General features: G+C 32.7%; 1 protein-coding gene across 1 annotated transcript in view; it reads left to right on the forward strand.

Moving 5' to 3' along the window:
• The window catches only part of LOC140159242 (peptidylglycine alpha-hydroxylating monooxygenase-like), a 33,438-nt gene extending 12,793 nt beyond the window's left edge, over positions 1-20,645 (forward strand). Inside the window, exons 3-11 of the mRNA XM_072182652.1 lie at positions 5,573-5,660; positions 7,838-7,944; positions 8,702-8,785; positions 10,088-10,136; positions 12,737-12,801; positions 14,742-14,822; positions 15,784-15,860; positions 17,836-17,939; positions 19,795-20,645. Of these exons, the coding sequence (XP_072038753.1) occupies positions 5,573-5,660; positions 7,838-7,944; positions 8,702-8,785; positions 10,088-10,136; positions 12,737-12,801; positions 14,742-14,822; positions 15,784-15,860; positions 17,836-17,939; positions 19,795-20,158 (1,019 nt within the window). The 3' untranslated portion in view covers positions 20,159-20,645. The remainder of the gene's footprint in view (positions 1-5,572; positions 5,661-7,837; positions 7,945-8,701; positions 8,786-10,087; positions 10,137-12,736; positions 12,802-14,741; positions 14,823-15,783; positions 15,861-17,835; positions 17,940-19,794) is intronic.
• The last annotated feature ends 781 nt before the right edge of the window (positions 20,646-21,426 follow it).

Raw genomic sequence — 21,426 nt, forward strand, 5'->3', positions numbered from 1 at the left:
ACAAATCGTACTTTGAAAGATATATTGTTGTTAATGCGTTATGTACGTTTTACAAAAGTGTTGTTGTTTCAGCCCTCCAACATAACTCAAGAACCACAGTATATCTGTGATATTTGAATTCTTCTACAAACTCGCTATGAAATGATCAATGCAATTTTTTGCCAAAGCTCACTACCATTCGCAAGATGCTGTGAACTGCCAAATCACAACAGTTTAAAATAGTTGCTAACCTTAAACGTATGATCTCGCGTATATTACTTAAAAGTGGCCATCGTGTTGTTAATTTTCTCAACTGAACAACACTAGCTTTACATACTAACCACAACATTAGAATCCACTTCTATCGGGAAAAATCTTATTTTAGTAGTTCTTTTGTTTTATAAAAAATGAACAAAAGTACCTTCGGAGTAAGTATTAATGACATGAGCACGATAGATGAGTATATAGCGCGTGGATTACGTGCTGATCATGCTGATATCACCCCGATCACATCCACCTCCGTTTTACATCATTCCTAAGCAAACACAACAAGGTTTTTAAAACGTTATCAACATGTTATAAATGCGTTTTGGTTTTGGACAAAACTTTTAATATTATAATATTAAATGTCGGGTTATATAAAGATCAAGAAAACATTTCTAAAACGTTTGATAGTTTATCAATACTGTTATATTCACACGATGAATAGTTTATCAATGCTGTTATCTTCATAATAAGATGAATAGTTTATCAATGCTATTATCTTCATAAGATGAATAGTTTATCAATGCTATCTTCATAAGATGAACAATGCTGTTATCTTCATAAGATGAATAGTTTCTCAATGCTGTTAAGATGAATAGTTTCTCAATGCTATTATCTTCATAAGATTGAATAGTTTATCAATGCTATTATCTTCATAAGATGAATAGTTTATCAATGCCATTATCTTCATAAGATGAATAGTTTATCAATGCTGTTATCTTCATAAGATGAATAGTTTATCAATGCCATTATCTTCATAAGATGAGTAGTTTATCAATGCTATTATCTTCATCAGATGAATAGTTTATCAATGCTGTTATCTTCATAAGATGAATAGTTTATCAATGCTACTATCTTCATAAGATGAATAGTTTATCAATGCCATTATCTTCATAAGATGAGTAGTTTATCAATGCTATTATCTTCATAAGATGAATAGTTTATCAATGCTGTTATCTTCATAAAATGAATAGTTAATCAATGCTGTTGTCTTCATAAGATGAATAATTATCAATGCCATTATCTTCATAAGATGAGTAGTTTATCAATGCTGTTATCTTCATAAGATGAATAGTTTATCAATGCCATTATCTTCATAAGATGAATAGTTTATCAATGCTATTATCTTCATAAGATGAATAGTTTATCAATGCCATCTTCATAAGATGAATAGTTTATCAATGCTGTTATCTTCATAAGATGAATAGTTTCTCAATGCTGTTAAGATGAATAGTTTCTCAATGCTATTATCTTCATAAGATTGAATAGTTTATCAATGCTATTATCTTCATAAGATGAATAGTTTATCAATGCCATTATCTTCATAAGATGAATAGTTTATCAATGCTGTTATCTTCATAAGATGAATAGTTTATCAATGCCATTATCTTCATAAGATGAGTAGTTTATCAATGCTATTATCTTCATCAGATGAATAGTTTATCAATGCTGTTATCTTCATAAGATGAATAGTTTATCAATGCTACTATCTTCATAAGATGAATAGTTTATCAATGCTGTTATCTTCATAAGATGAATAGTTTATCAATGCTATTATCTTCATAAGATGAATAGTTTATTAATGCTATTATCTTCATAAGATGAATAGTTTATCAATGCTGTTATCTTCATAAGATGATAGTTTATCAATGCTATTATCTTCATAAGATGAATAGTTTATCAATGCTGTTATCTTCATAAGATGAATAGTTTATCAATGCTATTATCTTCATAAGATGAATAGTTTATCAATGCTACTATCTTCATAAGATGAATAGTTTATCAATGCTGTTATCTTCATAAGATGAATAGTTTATCAATGCTATTATCTTCATAAGATGAATAGTTTATTAATGCTATTATCTTCATAAGATGAATAGTTTATCAATGCTGTTATCTTCATCAGATGAAAAGTTTATCAATGCTGTTATCTTCATAAGATGAATAGTTTATCAATGCTATTATCTTCATAAGATGAATAGTTTATTAATGCTATTATCTTCATAAGATGAATAGTTTATTAATGCTATTATCTTCATAAGAATTAAGATGAATAGTTTATCAATGCTGTTTTCTTCATAAGATGAATAGTTTATCAATGCTGTTATCTTCATAAGATGAATAGTTTATCAATGCGGTTATCATCACCTGATGAGTAGTTAATCATGTATTAAATGTCGGGTTATAAAAAGACCAAGAAAACATTTTTAAACGGCGTTTTATAAGAAAAGCACACTACAAAAACATTTAAAAATGTTGTCAAAATGTTACTGTCACACAATTTTTGGCAAACATGTTTGCATTTGTCATGTCAGAATGTCTGGCATTGGTTTTCGAGAAAATGTTTTCAGAATGTTATTAAAATGTTTATATAAGCCGACATTTAAAAGTTTTCTGTAAATGTTTTGTGTTTGATGGATAATTACCTTCATGATGTGAAAAACAAAACAAATGAACAAAAACAAAACAAACAAACAAATAAAACAAAAACAAAAACACTGCATGACAAATGTTTTGACCAAAATTAATTGTTTGTAAAATTATGAAACTATTCACGTCAGTACAGAGCTTTTTAAGAATGCAGGACAAGATTATTGCTGCAACGGCCCTTTTCAGATAACACCGGGCACTTAAGATTTCAACAGATTTTTTTCGACAGTTTTTGGACGTTTAAATGCTTCCGAGTGATTGGTTGATACGTTGAACATCATGTAGCACAATATCATTTACAACATGGTTATATTAATAACACCTCTCTTGTAATTCAAATATGTCACTTGATATAGCTTGATGGCATATGCCATCGGTTAATGAATTTCCCCATAGCAAACCTGTTACCGCATAATATACTGCGCACAAAAAGTATCCGAACACTTAAAACAAAAGCAATAACTTAAGACACTAAATCTAAATTGCAAAATAAAGTAGTCGATAGATGCATGGGAATTTTGTTCTGCGTATTTTGTTACCTCATTCGACATTTTCCGACTTCATTTCCCAGAGTTATACCAATTTGAATTTCACTAAAGAGAGTATTTCAAAAGTGACAAATTTGTCATTTTTGAAATGCTCTTTTTTTCCATTCAATTCGGTATATCATCGGAATATAAATTCGCATGTCAAATAAGGTATCAAAATACGGAGAACAAAATTATCCATCTAATGATTACTTTATCTGACACTTTCGTTTAGGTAAGGTGTCTTCAAGATATTGCTTTTGATTTAAGTGTTCGGATACTTTCTGTGCGCAGTATACTTGTTTTACGTAAGACATTTGATGAAACGAGTATTATAATTTGTCACGGTAACCGTTTTCGTATTTATAGATGGATTGACAAATTGGTGCATTCAGCCTTTATTTTGCTGTCTCCTTTACTTAATTACCCTAAATGGTAATCAAACATATTTGTTCAGTATTACTATTATTGACACATTGGCCCCAATTGTCAATGAGATATATGTGACGTGGTATATCAAAAAGAGACACTTTTGGGCAGATTATCAATTTGGAGTATATTTTACATATTTTAAATAAATAAAAGAGATATTTTGCCCCATAACGCCGTTATCCCCAATGAAATCGGACATTCCCAAGCGAAGATGTTGATTCTGTAAGTTCCGGTATGGTATTATAAAATTGGAAATTGAGATATCGGCTTTAAAAATATTATTGACAAATTATGTACATGCATTATGTACATTGAACATTTTCTGAAAAAATACAAGATGCCAGTTATATTCTGGTCTGAAACTATCAGACAATATTTTCAACATTATTAACATCACAAATTTGAAATAAATCCAAATTGGGAAAAAATCCTGCAATAGCGCGTAAATTTATGGTAAAAAGAAGGGAAAGTGTCATCTCTGTAAAAAGGCACTTCTGATTTTGTCGGGATTGTCCCAGATAAGCTATATAATAATAGGTAAAATATGTCTTAACCAGGTTTCTTGATATCAATAAATCATTTGAGATACCATCCATCCAAGAACCTTTCCCCAAGGGAAATGTTTGCGTGTGGGTGTTTGCGAAGTAAATCAACCGATCCCATCCCCGGATCCCATCCCATTAATAATGTCTTTCCCTCATATAAAACGAGACAGATCTGTTTCGTAAGAGGAGTTGGACCGGGTTTCCAAGGAAATTCATGGTTGATTAGTGCTGATATTAAATGATGAAATACGAAATAAAATGAGAAGAGTTAGTCACGACAGTATCTGCGACAGTATTATTTCATTACATTTCCAAAAATAGAATGGTCCTACATTTAGGCCTATGTTTATTAATAGAGATTTTAGAAAAAACATGACGATCAAATTATTAGAAAAAGATATATTAAAAAAACCCGTCAAATACGTAAAAATAATAATAATAATAAATATTAAAAAGTTTATGGCGATTTGCCGCTTTTTCCCTAGTGATATGGGGCCTTACTTTATGTCGTCTTGCACAGAATTGCATTAAGATAATACGGGATGTGTATATTGATAAGACAAAATTTACCAAAAAAGCTCCGTTTTTTACTTACGTGACTTTTCTCAAAATGTTTTCAAAAATTTTTGAAATGAAAAATTTGGCAACAAATGAGGAATAACTGTAGGACTATTGACAAAGTGATAAGAGATATTTACCTATTCGTGTTAAGGGCTCTGGTAACAACGTTTGCACAGTATTTTTTGTGGGAAATGAGAGCACACCAGATATATCGAATTACATTCTGAATACGAAGAATGTCCTTCAGATATCAAATAATTTTGAAAATCGCGATATACAAATTTTATGGCAAATTATTAAAAATTGATATCGACAAGTAAAATTTATCAATCAAATGATATATATAGGGCCTACTTAAAGTGTATGTAGCTGGGAGGAAAAGCCGACGATCATTATTTTGAAAATTTAGATTTTTCGTATTGAAGTCTAGATTCTTTTCCCAAAAACACATACAAATTGAAGTCTTTTGGGGGAAAATTGTGTATGGAATTTTTTCGGGGGGGGGGCAAAGTGAATTTCAGGGGGGGTCAAAAATCATGAAATTTCTGCAAAATGTAATTTTTTTTATAAAGTTGTTGTTGCTTTTATTGGGGGAGGGCAGGGGGAATTTTTGTTATAAAGTTGTTGTTGTTTTTATTGGGGGAGGGCAGGGGGAAGGGGCGCAAGATCTCTGACTGGATCCCCCCCCTGGCACCACCACTGATGATGATCATTATCGACTTTCTCTCCTTCATTTTCATTCCAATTTCCTCAGTCGCCCACAGAATGAAACAAATTACATGTATGCAGACAGCAGCTGACAAGCTATATATTTTGTATCAATTTCTGTTTCAGTTGGTTATGAGCCACACGCTGACTCCCACACTGCGCATCACATCTTACTGTTCGGATGTAAACTGCCTGGGGATTTTGATCCAGTATGGTAAGATTGCATCGCTCTAATTTATGTAAAATTATAGATTTTATCGTTTTATGCCTTGCTAAATTAATTTACTTGATTATACATTATCATTGTGTGCCATAAGTGCAAAATAATGATGTTATTGAATGACATGAAGAAAATAACAACACGGTACACTGACTCACATACACCCACCCCGACACCCCAGGCCTATACACTATACACCCCCTCCATTTCAGCACATTAAACACATCTCTGCAAACTGTATACCCAAATTATGTCAAATATCTGATTTAATTACATATGACCAGATCACAGATCTCAATGTATCTGTGTGAAAGATACATTGAGTATGTTAACATGGAAATACCATGATCTTAATACAAGGCATTGCCAAAACAGGAAATACTGCAAGACACAGACACACATGCCCCCTCCTCAATATGCAGTGTGTGTCAACACACCTACATACACAAATTGTTTGTCATAGTATTTTTGTATTGGCGAATTGACAAAGAAACAAAATACATCATAATCAGATAATTTGAACAGAAATACCCAAAGTACCCACAATTATGACACAAGTCATGTCAAAATCAATATACAATGGAAATCAAATCAACATGAATCGCTACAACAACAAAAGACTAACAAACTACCTTAGGACCACTATAGACTTCAGAATATTCAATATAACATGTCCTAGCTTCGTTATTTAATTTATTCCCATTCTATTTCCAGAAATGTTTAACTTCTAACAAATGTAATTGATGACGTAAAATTGATAACATATTTCCACCAGACATTTAACATTATATTAATAATTGATTTCCCATCAACATACATTCATTAGAAGATGAAACAAATTGAAATACCGTGGATTGAATAACAAAAACTTGTCAAATTAATATTCTATGTCGAATATTCGGAGTCTGTATGGCCCCTTACAATCATGTTCCATCCATGTTAGCGAATAAAATCAATCGTCAACTTTCTAAAGTGCTGAGATAATTTACCCTTTTCTCCAACAATATGGTATTATGTATATCCATTCAGTATTACATTTGGTTAAAGGAAGGTGACCTGATATATTTGGAAAATCAAATTCTTTAAAACTTACATATAACATAAAATGTCATCCCTTTCAAGCACTCATGCAAAAAGAACATGTAAATGTTTTTTGTAAATGTGACTAATTCCTAATGGAATTACCGACATTTATACAGCGTGATATTCGTAGTCTACAGTCTTTTTATTAATGATAATCATCATGATCATGTAATATATTGATTTCAAGTGAAAGGCCCTATTTTTCTCATAAACATATTGAAATTATAATTTCCAACTCAGTGTATTTCCGAAGATATCATCAAAAAACTGCCTAATTAGTCTCAAATGTGGTATACCATATTTGAGTATATATACCGATTTGTAATGCCAAATTTCAATATGTTTATGAGAAAAATATGAGCTTTCATCTGATACCAAAATCAGCATTTTGATGAGGTAAAGTGGGGGATGAGATTGTCAATCAGGTTACCCATTTAAATCTGACAAAAGTTGGAACATTTCGAAATTTGGATTTATAACAATTTGCAGCAAATAAACATGCCATTCAATACCCCAAACATGAATGAGTCATTCAATACCCCAAACATAATCAAACTCATTGAAATTGTAATCGGAGTGGAGCAAAGTTACGAGTGTGAACTTCTTCCCACCTGAGGTCCCCAGCTTCGCTTCAATATATCTGTTAAACAAATCTTCCCAGAATAACTAGGACTTTTTGGGAGGACTTACAGCTATGAAAATAGAATATGATTCACATAAAGGTTTTTATCTCAAGATAAGATTGCTTGAAAAAATATCAACGATACTTTTCATAAAGTATAATATTTCCCCCTGTCTTTATCAGATAATCATATTCAGTTTATATAAAATCATCAAACGACTTGAGGCTGGAGTGGGAGTATCCTTATAAAGTAAATCTGTAATAGTTGAAATCCCTTTTTGCATTATGAAGCATAGTAAAAACATACCTGTGTGCTTTATTTTGTATTATCTTAATAGTGGTATCATTGGGATTTAGTTCGAAGATGCCTCTGACACCAAATTCTTCCCTGAAGTTTCATTAAATTATTGGTACACTTTTACTTATCTATTAAATTTTTTTACTAATGTGTTATCTATACTTACAGGAACTGTGGTGAGATGGCTGGTTCTGGTGCTAGACCTGTCTGTATGGGACAACAAAATATACTGTATGCATGGGCATTAGACGCTCCAGCATTAGAACTTCCAAAAGGTACAAAACTTGAGTTTTTTTTCTAAAAATGATTTTACTTTTAGCCAAAAATGTTAAAAGGTCATATTTTGGCCTTATTTGATCAATAATAAAGAAAATAAGGTCAGTATCCAAAAAAACTAAAATTTTGGATTTTCCTTTTTCTATAGTGTGTTCCCAAAAAAGTGTTTTTGTGACTTTCCCTAATTGTTATTTTTACACCAAATCTGGGATTATATTTAGATTTTTTGAATAATTTACTTTCAAACAATGTACATCTTCGATGAATAATTAAAGGAGTATTTCATGATCCTAGCATCCTCTTTTTATGACATTTTTCAGCAGATATCCACAAAAAAAGCTTATTCCTAAAATTTCAGTTGATTCCAATTTTGCGTTTGCGAGTTATGCATGATTATGTGTATTACACTGCTCCATAAGGCCACTGTTGTTTCGTTTGATCGTAATTCAAATTTGATGATATTTTGCTGTACGAATTAATCTGCAAGAAATCTTTTGCAAATAAACATTATGTAGCCAGAGGTTTCCAGAGGTATAAAAATCTCAACTTTTTTTGAGAAAAGTGGAGGGGGGGGGGATGAAAATGTGGATCATGAAATACCCTTTTACGAAGTAACAGCACTTTTAATTTATGCATTTCTGAGAGGGTCCAGGTAATTAGAATGATATGGGGCTTGGTGTGCTTCAATAATTCCAATTTGGAAGCTATAGATTGGGAATGTCTTTCTTATTACTATATTTTCTATTCTTCATGTAGATGTTGGCTTCAAGGTAGGAGGTGATTCTGATATTGATTATCTGGTTCTTCAAGTTCATTACAAGACAGCGGCACCTTTTGAAGGTAAGTATTTCAATGAAAATGATGAATGGAATGTATGAAAAGACCGGGGGGGTACTCAGTACAAATGACCATCCTGGGACGTGCCGCAAACATGGGTAGTATTTTCGGCCTTCTGGTATATCAATGACCCCTTTTTCAAAGCCTATTTTGGTATATGAATGGGTCCTTTTTTCAAAATTTTCTCAATTTTTTCGGAAAACAGCCCAAATTTTCCATAATCTAGCCAAAATTTTCTCAAAATTTTGGGAAAATTTGTAAAAACCAAGACAATTTTGGTTAAATTCGGCCGAAAATTTTGACTTTTGGTATATCAATGGGTCCAAATTTCTTTAAAAATTGGTATATTTATGGGTCCACTTCCAAAATCTCAGCGGCATGTCCCTACCAAAACCAAACTTGAGTATCCCCCCCCGGAATGAAAAGTAAAGGCTATTGTGAAGTTTGTTCGTTTTGAAGTTTAAATCAACATTCCTAATGAACTTGATCAAAGATCAAAGGCTATTATTTTCATTCAATTGTGGTTTGTGGCAGATGTAATATTTTAATTTTGATGAAAAGAAAATAAAGTTTTATTTCTCGAGTTTAAAGTTGGATACATGCAATATTTAAATTTGTCAATGTGTTTCTTTTGTTCAATAAGTTCAACCATGAAAAATATAAAGTAATGAAAAATATGGAAAAACAAAGGTGGGTTTGTGTTAAACTCTTGTCAGTGGTGTAGCATGGGTTATTATATTGGGGGTGGATACCGACCATGATTGGGGGCACCGGGTCTGATGGGGGGGCACAAGTCATTTTTTGGCAAATTTCCTATGGGATTTTCTAAATTTTCAGATCGATTGCCCCCCCCATGCCCCTATGACGCTACGCTAATGACTTGTGCTTTGTAATATTCTTATGGTTAGTCACTCTTGACACCCCTGTCTTTTTGTGTTCAGAAGTTTAGCTGCTTTTAAGATACAGAGTTTAAATTCAAGTTAAATGGTGTCACTGAGAAGAAAAATTCTAATACTTTTGTTTCAAAATTGACAGTGGGATGATGAGGGTATGGGATGGACTCCACAACAACTTACTTTGTCATAATATTCCTTTATAATAGGTCTGGAATAAGTAAGATCAGAATTTGTCTCTTTATGACCTAAATTTATGCCCAAATGGCAAAAGTGTATACCCTGTGCACAGCACACAACATCTGTTATGGGAAAGTCGTTTAGGAAATAGGTTATTGGGGCAACTTGGCATGCCCACCCCAACCCTTCTCATTTACTTAATATTATTTTGTCTTTCCTTTTTTATATTCAGATGGTTCTTCTGACAACTCAGGAATCACTATGCACATGACACTTGAAAGGTAGGCTCCAAGCACACACAAGATATTTTACAGAAAACTTTTAAATGTTGAGTTATAAAAAGGGTATAAAAACATTTTAATGACATGCAGAAAACATGTGTGAAAACATTATAATACAGGGTGTCCCAGAAAAAATTACCGAGTGAATATAATTGAACGTAAGTCGAGAAATAGACATCAGAATCAAAAAATTTAAAATGTAGCGCATAGCCCATTTTATTGTGCATCACATACGAAAGTTTCATTTGATTCGGTTTACTGGTTGCGAAGAAATTAACGATTACATAAAGCGCGCATCAATGCAGTTCATTCCAAGTTGTATCAACAGGCGCTTTTTTATACTCGCTCACCGCTTCCTAAAGTTTGTGTATCTCATTAAATCAAGCCCACGTTATCTATTTTATAATCCAACGGTGTTATGTTTTTCATGCTTTCACTGAAGATGAATAACATTTATAACAATGTGTCCCAGAAAACTTTGATTTCTTCAATTAGAAGCTTTCCAACTTTAATTCTTTAAGTTGTGCAAATATGTTATAATTTTAACTTTCCCAAGAACATTTGAGTCAAAATGACAATAATCAAGTGCTTTACTTGTGATTTTTGATACCATGCAACAATAATGTTGACGTTTTTAAAGATTTAAACTTTACAATTTCTTGGAAATATTCCAAAAACATTAATGTGTTTGAGAAATTTTTTAAGCAAGCTGGAATTCTTTATGCAATAATTCTTTATGCAACATTTATATCAAGCATACCGAGCATCATCTTACATGCAAGCTTTCACTTTCAATATCGTGCAGGTTTTCAAATTTGAACAAAACCTAATTCAGTGTTTTGCAAGAAACAGATTGTTTAAAAAGAACAAAAACGATTTCACAGAACAAAATATGAAGCCCATTGACAGTTTTACTGATTAAAATTACTAGTTCGTTGCATTTTGTTGAACGATCTTTCTTTCAAACTTGGAATGAAGTGAATTGACGCATGCGTTATGTAATCGCTCATTTCTTCGCAATCAGTCAACCGATTCCAATATGATTGGCGTATAAGATGCAGAATAAGATGGACTACAAGCTGATATTTAGATTTTTGTATTCTGATGTCTATTTCTCGACTTACGTTCAAATTAATTCGCCCGGTAATTTTTTCTGGGACACCCTGTATAATGTAACAAAATAGTTGCCAAATATATTTTGCAGTAACGATTTTGACAACATTTTGAAAATGTTGTTGGAGTGGTTTTTTTTATATAAAAGGTTTCAAACATGTTTTCATATCCTTTATATAACCAGAAATTAAAATGTTATGTTGTGACCAAACCTAAAACGCATTTATAACACATTTATAACATTATATAAACTATTTTTGTTTTTGTTGGTTTGACATAATTTAGACGAAAATGATGAACAAATCAGCCTATTTGGGGCACAATTCATATACTTGACTTTCGTAATTTTTCAATGAAATGTACATGATTTAATAATTTTCAAAGAAACTTATTCAGTGACAATGGACTACAAAATGAAAATTTAATGCAGCTGGGCTGTTTGTGTGATGGCATTTGGTAATTTAATGTAGCCTACCATATAACAAAGAACAATAATTGTTGTTGCAATAACATTTATCATTGTAAAAGCACATTGCACCCAACATTACCTGAAGCCTTTAGAATTGTGATTTTTATAATTTTGAGTTTTGGATCTGTAATTTTAAAGTTAAAATTCAAAATATGCTGCAAGATTGTAATTGGTACTTACCTATCAATGCTGCAAAATACGCTACAAGATTGCAATTAGTACTTAGTTGACAATAATACTGTAAAATGGTAAAATGGCAGGTGGGTAAAATTTAAGAAATAACACTTCAAGAACAAGTAAACATGGTAAAGATATAACCTCCCAGCTACAACCCATACTAAAATCAAATAGGGTAAGCAAACAAACAAAAGAAACAAACATACAAACAAACATTCTTTAAAAGTATTGATTGATCCAGTCGTTCTTGAAGGGCACGGTGGCTCAGTGGTTACGGCCTTGGACTCATAATCTGAGAGCTTGCTTGACGTGCGTGGGTTCGAGTCCCCGTCCCGCCACCGTGTTGCGCCCTTGGGCAAGGCGCTTTATCTCGCTTGCCTCACCCCACCCAGGTGCAATGGGAAGCTGTTAGGGGTAGTCACAGTCGTTGTACTGATGAACCCTGCGCCATTTGTAGGCAGCAAACGTGGTTCCGACATTATTCTAATAACGGCGGAATAAATGTAAAGCGCTTTGAGGCTGTTTACGGCATAAAGCGCTATATAAATATCTACATTTATTTATTTATTTAAAATGTAAGAAATAACACTTCAAGAACAAGTAAACATGGTAAAGATATAACCTCCCAGCTACAACCCATACTAAAATCAAATAGGGTAAGCAAACAAACAAAAGAAACAAACATACAAACAAACATTCATTAAAAGTATTGATTGATCCAGTCGTTCTTGACAACAAATATAAAACAAAACAAATCTCAGTTTGAAGTTATATCATATCATATATCGCTGTATGAAAAGTCAAGAATGAGATAAATTTAACTTTGACCTTTTTGTTTCAGACAAAGACTTGTTGCTGGAGTATACTTCATGGGAGCAGATGGGAAAATACCAGGCCACTCACAAGGTAAGATGATAAGATAAGATGACATGCACAGGTGGAATGGATCCACAGTTACTATACCATTTCTTACCCTAATGTAGCAGTGACGTCAACACATTGAGGCAACTGCTTCTAGTATGTGTGTATGCCAGTGCTTTGAGCACATTTCCTGACATGGGAGGGGGTGTACTTGAATAGAGTGCATTAAACACAAGTAATATATTGTATAAACAGATTTCATTCGATGGCATGTTTCTTTAATGTTGTAACCGTAACACAGTGTAGATACAATTTATCAGATGACGTCTATTTAGTTTTTTCATTAGCATTATTTTTTCATGTGCCGATTACAAATTTTATAAAAAATAAATTCAAAATTTGCTCTTATAAAGATATGCACATTTACCTAGAAGGAGCTCCTAGATAGTATAGTAGCTATCTACACCAGGCACAAAAAGAAACTTGTCAGTTATATTCATCCTTGCTGTTCAATAACTTGATAATTTTAGATTATCTGAAATATACATTTTGTTAATTGGACTTTTCTTTCTCATTTGACACCTTGTTCATGATCATTGAGCAAGAATTGACCAAGATATGCGCCTCCAAACTCTCAAACCCCAAAATGAAAAGTTGCAATTTTAACGATTCAATTGTGCCTGTTACACTGTGTTACACTTTATTGATTGGCCCGTGGTGCTTGTGTGCAATACAACGATGCGTTCCCATTGAAAATGCAACTTTTGATTTTGGGGTTTGAGGCTTTGGAGGCGCATATCTTGGTCAATTCTTGTTCATTTTTCACGAACAGGGTGTCAAATGAGAAAGCAAAGTCCAATTAACAAAATGTATATTTCAGAATAATCCAAAATTATAAAGTTATTGAACAGAAAGGATGAATAGAACTGACGAGTTTCTTTTTGTGCCTGGTGTATTGTAGATAGCATATTAGCTATCTACAGTAGATATCATATTAACTGGCTACTTATGGCATATTAGCTATCTACTGTAGATAGCATCCCAGCATACACAAAAATGTTCTGAAAACATTTATTCAAAATGTTTTTTAATAACATTTAAATGTCAGGTTATATAAAGATCATCAATACGTTTTTAAATATTTTGGGCATACATTATTGTAAAATATTTTGGGCAAACATTTTTGCAAAATATTTTGTCAATAGTTATAAATAACATTATGTTAGAATGTTTTGCATCACATTTTCAAAATTTTTTTATACCCTTTATATAACCCAACATTTAAACCTTTTCTGTCAAACATTGAATGTTTTCTGAGATATTAGCAATCTAGTGTAGATAGTGCAGATATCTACTTTAGATAGAATATTAGCCATCTACTGTAGATAAAATATTAGATATCTACTTTAGATGTTAGATGTATAGCACATTAGCTATCTACAGTAGATATCATATTAGCTACCTAGCATAGATAGCACATTAGCTATCTACTACAGATAGCATATTAGATATTTACTGTATATAGCACACTAGCTATCTACTGTAGATAGCATATTAGCTATCTACTGTAGATACCACATTAGCCGTCTACTGTAGATAGCATATTAACTATCTACTACAGATAGCACATTAGCTATCTACTGCAGATAGCACATTAGCTATCTACTGCAGATAGCATATTATATATTTATTGTATATAGCATACAGTATCTACTACAGTCTACTTATTAAAAAGATTTCAATTTATTTATTCTGTAGATATAAGACTGTATATTAATTTGCTGAAAGTCTCCAACAACCATTTTTGCTTGGTTATTTTGCTCTTTTCCTTGGTTTGGAGGTTTGTAGACTTTTTATCTTTTTAGCTTTCTTGTTATATTGTTGAAAAGTGCTTTTAAGATCCTTAGGACTACAAGCGATATACAAGCATGTTTATATTATTATTATTATCATCATTTAAATGTGTTTGTCTTTGCACATTTCAGTTAACCTGGAGGGAGCTTGCCAATACGAGGAGAAACCAACATTACATCCATTTGCTTTCAGAGTACATACACATACACTTGGTAAGCCTATTCTTTTCTCTGTTGTTTCCTTAATATCATATGTTTATGACAATAGTATTTTCACTTTTATACCTTCAACAAGGCCTTGCCGTTTGAGGCGAGCAATTGCTTTCGCTCGCCACCGCTTGCCCAAATTTCTAGTGAGCGATTTTCCACTAGCCATAGACACTAAATATCACTCCCCTGCTAATCTCCTAAAATCAGCCATCGAATCAGCAAATTCAGTATTTAATTGATTCTACACCTCCAAGCGGAGAAAGGCACAAATTTTAATATAAATACTGTTTAAGACCAAAGCTCTACTTGATATACACCAATAAGTGTAATGTGAAAATTTGTGATAATTCGACCACTCGCCTAGCATCATGCTAGTGAGTGATTAACCACTTGCCTTTAAAATCTAGACGGCAAGGCCTATAAAACATTTATTCCTATGCATCTAATGGCCAGTGAGATTGGTTGACAGCCACTCCTAAACAATGTTAATGCTCAGTCGCTTTAACATGACAATCATGGAATAGAAAAAAACATCACCATAAGCTTTTTTTAAGAATGACAGATGCAATAGGAGGGTGATGTTTAGTTTGTGTAAATATTCAAAAGTCTTTACCAAACTGAGCATCACCCATTGTGTCCACCATTCTTCAAAACGACTTCTTACACATGTCTTGATGTTTTATGAATCTAAAAAATATTTAGTTTACATGCTTGAAATTTCTTGATGATCTTCTGTTTTATAAATGAAAATATTCTTGTACTCTCTGTACTTTTATCTCAATATATTTTGGAAAAATTATTCTAGCACAAACATGTTTGTGCTTTATATCTGCAGTGCAATACAGCACATTGAAACTTTGGTCTTATGCACTTGCTAAATGTGAACTTAATGTTAATTCCTGGACCTGGTACATCTTTCTGGGATCTAATCTGATTGTATGTTTTCATTGTGTTTTCACATCAGGTAAAGTAGTGTCAGCATACCGCATCCGTGACGATGAATGGGAAGAGATTGGCAAGAGAGATCCACAACTTCCTGAGGTACATATTATGTTGGTGTTAAAGTTAAATTGCAAATTTTGAGAGATTTGTGTGCTTTTGTCTTAGGAAAGTCATAAATGGGCATGAGTAAGTGGAATATTTCACAATTCCCCCTCACCATTCAGAAACTTTTTTCATTGTATTACACTTTTCTCAGGACTATATCGTTATGAATTCAGCAGACAGCTGAATCCAGATTAGTCTTTTTGATAAATTTTCAATTGAAGAGCTTATTTCCAAACCGTGTTAAGTCCACCCACCTTCAAAATTGAAATTTTGATGAAAATGGGTAGTGCGTAACTAGGGCTATCCAGCAATGTGCTTGTTTTTTTCCAAAATTAGTCAAGTTCCGAAATATTGACACACAAAGTATCGATTTTTTTCCAAAACGTGTTAAGTCCAATCCAGTTTTGTAGCAAACTGTGTTAAGTCCACAAACACTGCCCTTGTGGGCAGCTTGTAGGCAAGTAGCACGGCATAGGGCTTCCAATAGTTAATCGCCAAAGTTCTTGTTAGGTCCTGAGACTAGTATGTATGAATTTGGTCTGCATAAAAAGTTTTTGTTGTTGTTTTTGTTTTATATTAGTAGGCTTAGTTTGTATGGGATTTCTGAAATATTTGATAGATACCTCCAGAAAGACATGAATAGGGTGGGAAGGGGGGAGGGAGAGGCTGTGATGGTAGAATTAATGTTAGAGGATGGTGGTAGAGTTAGTTTTTGATATTATTATTTTGTATGATTATCAAAATGTGCTACTAAATTCAAGGTATAATTTTAAAGTTAAAGGTATAAAAAAACTTAGGACTTAAAAACTTAGCATGCTTAGGACTGTCAATATGAGATTAGGGTGGCAGCATGGGGGGGGGAATATTTGTGATAATGTGATAAAACAAGTGGATATTTCAGGTCATCACTTATTGTCAGTGAAATGATGTTTATTCAATTCTGAGAAATGCAATTCAACTAAGTTTTGAATTTTGAACTATTTTAAACGTCGAATTTTGGTAAACAATGGGCAGCAGGAGGGGTTCGAGATGCAAGGTGTTTTGTGGCAAAATTGTGTTTTATAGTAGAGAGAATCACATTTTGTATGTTTTTAATAAATTTGTAATCTTTTAAGACTAGTTTGAGAAAAATATGGTTAGTTCTGTGTTACAGATACTATGTTTTGTGTCAAAATGTGTTAAGTCCATGCCAGAAATTGCGTTTTGTGTCAAAACGTGTTAAGTCCATGCTATTTTTGAAACAAATTAATTCATTAAAAAAAATCAAAAGTCTCTAGATTTTAACTTAACATGTTTTTATGGTCCTATATATGTCACTTTCACTTCACTGTAATTTTATAGAAATCGAACTTTTTTTCATTGCCATAAAGAAAATTCCTGATTTTCTTCAAAGTGAATCTTGTGGACTTAACACGGTTTGGAAATAAGCTCTTCAAGAACTTTGGCTCTAGATGGCAACATATCAATTTCTTAACAGAGCAAAATACTAGTGCAGCACTGAACAGTCTACAATGATCACCGTTAAAAAATTGATATGCTGCCCTCTCAAAATAAATCGTTGATCCCTTGTTCGCTAATTTGAAGATATTATTCAAGCGTAACATGAATTGACCACAAGCCGAATACGGATTCAGCTGTCTGCCTAATTTGTCGATATGAAGCCCCAGCGGCGTAGCTGGGATTTTTTCTAGGGGGGAAGCCTGTATGGGGCAGGGGCCCAAATCCACCAAATTTCCCTGCACTGGGGGAGGGGGGGCAAATAGACAGTTTTTTCCAGGCTTATTGATAATAATCGTATGGTATTGCATATTGTATGGATTCCCCATCTCTCTGCCCCTCCTCTCTTTCTCCCTCCTTTTTCCTTGCACTAGGTAGGGGGCGGGGCCCAAATAGGCAATTTTGCCGCTACGCCACTGGGGGGTTCCAAGTATACATAATATATTTTGTTGGGTAATTTATTATCTTTCAGATGTTCTACCCAGTGGCTGATGAAGAAATGACTATTGACAAGGGAGATATTTTAGCCATGAGATGTACAATGAATAGTGACAGGGATACAACCACATACATTGGGTAAGATTTGTGCCCGTACAAAGCTGTATCGGGGTATGGTGGGTGTGGGTTGGCGGGAAGACCCTCCCTCAAATGCTCATGCAAAAAAATGTTGAAAGTCAGCCCTTTTTTTAAGTAAAATTTAAAACTTTCAAATTAGCCCTTTATATAAGGAAAAATTCATAAAAGCGTTGCTTTTACACTCCCCAAACCATCCAAAATAAATCCTGTCTATGGGGAGGTATTCAAGTTTTCTTTAGGTAGGGATGTCCTCCGAAAATCTAAAATTTATGACAAATATTGCTATCATCATTAGATAGCAGTATATTTTATCTACAATAGACAATAAACGAAGACTGACATTCTTATCAGTTATAAGAGTGGCAATATGCTATTCAAGTTGAAATCCATACACCCTTTATGGAAGACATGACCTTAATCTCCCACACAGGGAGTGAGAATTTTAAATCGAGTTACCTGAATAGGTGACTCCATTTGAAGTCTACACCCCCTATCATTATCTTCAATACGGAGTGCATGGATTTTTAACTGGAATAGCCCAATCTGCTCTTTGTGATGACTTGACAGAAGACATTATATATAAACAAACAAATATAAAGTCAAAAAATGTGACCCGCTCTGACAAAACCAGGAACAAGTCGCATTTTTGACATTTCACGATTTGAATAAAAATGTAAGCAGTAGACAATAAGCTTTAAAATGATACCAACATTATATAAATAGCATCAATACTTTTCAAGATATGGATAATTTTGTAAATGATACCTTGATATTTTTGCCAAATTGCTATTCTGAGTAATGGGCCAATTAGTTTCCTGCCTTACACAACCTGGATAGGGATTATCATAGTTCAACTGTTATTTATTGATTAAATAAAGCTCATTTTAATAAGTACTTTCAAAGATTTAAAAGTCCACTTAGTCCCACAGTTAAATACCATGAAATTAAGAATTCCAAAATTTTATTTTTTTATGGGAATGTCATCTTTAAGGGAAGGGGTATGGACGTTTGGACAGTATTTATTGTGGGACATTAGAGCACATCAGACATATCGAATTGCATTCTGAATACAAAGAATGGCCTTCTGATATCAAATAATTTTGATTTTTTGAAATTCGCAATGTAATACACATTTTATGGCAAATCATTAAAAATTGATATTTTTGATATTTAACAGGACTCGAAGTAAACTTTATAAATCTGATGATTTCTACCTAAAGTGTATGTAGGTGGGATGAAAAGCCGACGATCAATTGAAAATTTTGACCTTTCGTATTGAAGATATGGATTTTTTTTCCCAAAACACCCAAAAAAATTAGGTCTTTTGGGGAAAAAATCCATATCTTTAATATGAAAGGTCAAAATTTTCAATGGATCGTCGGCTTTTCCTCCCAGCTACATACACTTTAAGACTATATCATTAAATTTATAAAATTTACTTGAGGACTGTTATATCTCCAAATGTGAAAAATATCAAATTTTAATAATTTGTCATAAAATTTGTATTATATCGTGAATTTCATAAAATGAAAATTATTTGATGTCAGAAAGACATTCTTCGTATTCAGAATGCTGTCGAAACGCTCATTCCAGTTCCCTTAAAAGCCTATAACTCAAAAACATATCTGGCGACTTGTTCCAGGTTTTGTTGGAGCTGGTTACAAATAGGTGTGTCTCTGGTCACCCGCACCTGTCATTAAAATCCTGCAGAAACATTTTCTCCTTTTTTAAAAAAGAAAATTTCCAACAAAATCATCAAAAAGTCAGAAAATAGATGAAAACAATTTCAAAGAAAAACAAAGAATGCACTTGAAGCGTTATATGCAAATTAAATCAATTTTTTTCATTTTAACAGCTCAACACAAGCTGATGAGATGTGCAATTTCTACATGATGTACTACACAGAACATGATGACTTACCCAGGGAGAACTCATGTTATGTATTTGATTTTTATTGGTCTGAATATTTGAAAAACATACCTGACAAAGCAGCAAGCATGTTACCTGAAAACCAACCCGGGTCTGAAATGAAAATGGACATGGGAATGGATGTCAATGAACCAGTTGTAGAAGAAGTCATTGTGCCACCAAAAGCCCAACCAGATGAGGAAGAGGAAGAACAACCTGAGGAAGACGAGGGTGAGAACAGGGATGTGAGAGTAGAAGAAGAAATTGAGGTAGAAGAGAATCAGGGCGAGGATCCTGATCCAAGGAAGTAAAAAGGGGAGAGTTCCTGATTTGATTAGATAATCTGAAAATGGCAAATGGGAATATTGATTTGGAGGAATACATACATGTAGCATAAAATATCATGATGAAAATGAGTTGGTGACATTAGTGTGATAAATGATATTTACTTGTGTCAGTACAAAAACAATGTAGGATACTTACCAGTGATTATGCAGAAGGATTTTTATGTTTCATATTGTTTACTCATTTATTGTTTTTTAACATTTTAATTATTTTGATTAAATAATTAATTATTAATTAAAATTCCATCAATCATGTCTAAGACTTTAAATAAGAACATTTACCTATATTTTCATTCATAATCCATAAAAACTTATTTTCTCCCAAAATGCCACTTATGACGTTCTTTCACTGACACAAGCAATTTTGTTTTGTGCCGACTTGTTAAAGTAATGTACTTTGGTGACAATGAACTTGAAAATTTGCTGTTAAGTTTGTCAGTAAGAAGAATATTGTGGTACTGTAAAAGTCAATATTTTCGCGAGAAGATATTTTCGCGATTTTGAAGATTTTGTCAATTGCACAAGAATTAAATTTCACGGTTTTGATATTGATACAATAGAAACCTAATGCAAAAGGTAATTTTCATGAGTTTTTATTTTCGCGATTTTATGTCCACTCGCGAAATTCGCGAAAATAAAAACCTCGCGAAAATTTCTACTTTTACAGTATTCCAATTGAAATCCATACAACCCTATGTAAGACATGACCGTAATCTCCCATACAGGGAGTGTGCATTTCAAATGGGGTTACCTAAATGAATGACTCCATTTGAATAGTACATCCCCTGTTTTTGAGATAAAGATCATGTCTTCCAAAGGGGGTGTTTGGATTTCAAATGGAATAGCCCAATATTTTAAGAAAAGCAAAATAAAATGTTTAAAATACAATATTATATATTTGCCATTTTCTGATATCATTGATATATTAAAACACAATGTTTCTGGACCAAGTATCAGAGTGTAAAATCTTATGCTATCTGTTATAGCAATTAATTTATTCAGAATGGATAAAAATAAAAAATGTACTTATTTCAAGTGATCATTAAAAAAAGTAAGAATTTAGTTTCTAAATGATTCAGATCAAATAAGGAGTTAAGATATTTTTATATATGTTACACAAAAAAGTTGGCAATTGAATAAACAAGAGACAATTGAATCAAAATTTTAAAATTATCATTTAGAAAAATGAACTCCTTCAAGTTGAATTATTGTTAAATAATAGGGCAATTTGATTT

This window comes from Amphiura filiformis, chromosome 8, assembly GCF_039555335.1.
Source record: "Amphiura filiformis chromosome 8, Afil_fr2py, whole genome shotgun sequence".
NCBI lineage: Eukaryota > Metazoa > Echinodermata > Ophiuroidea > Amphilepidida > Amphiuridae > Amphiura > Amphiura filiformis.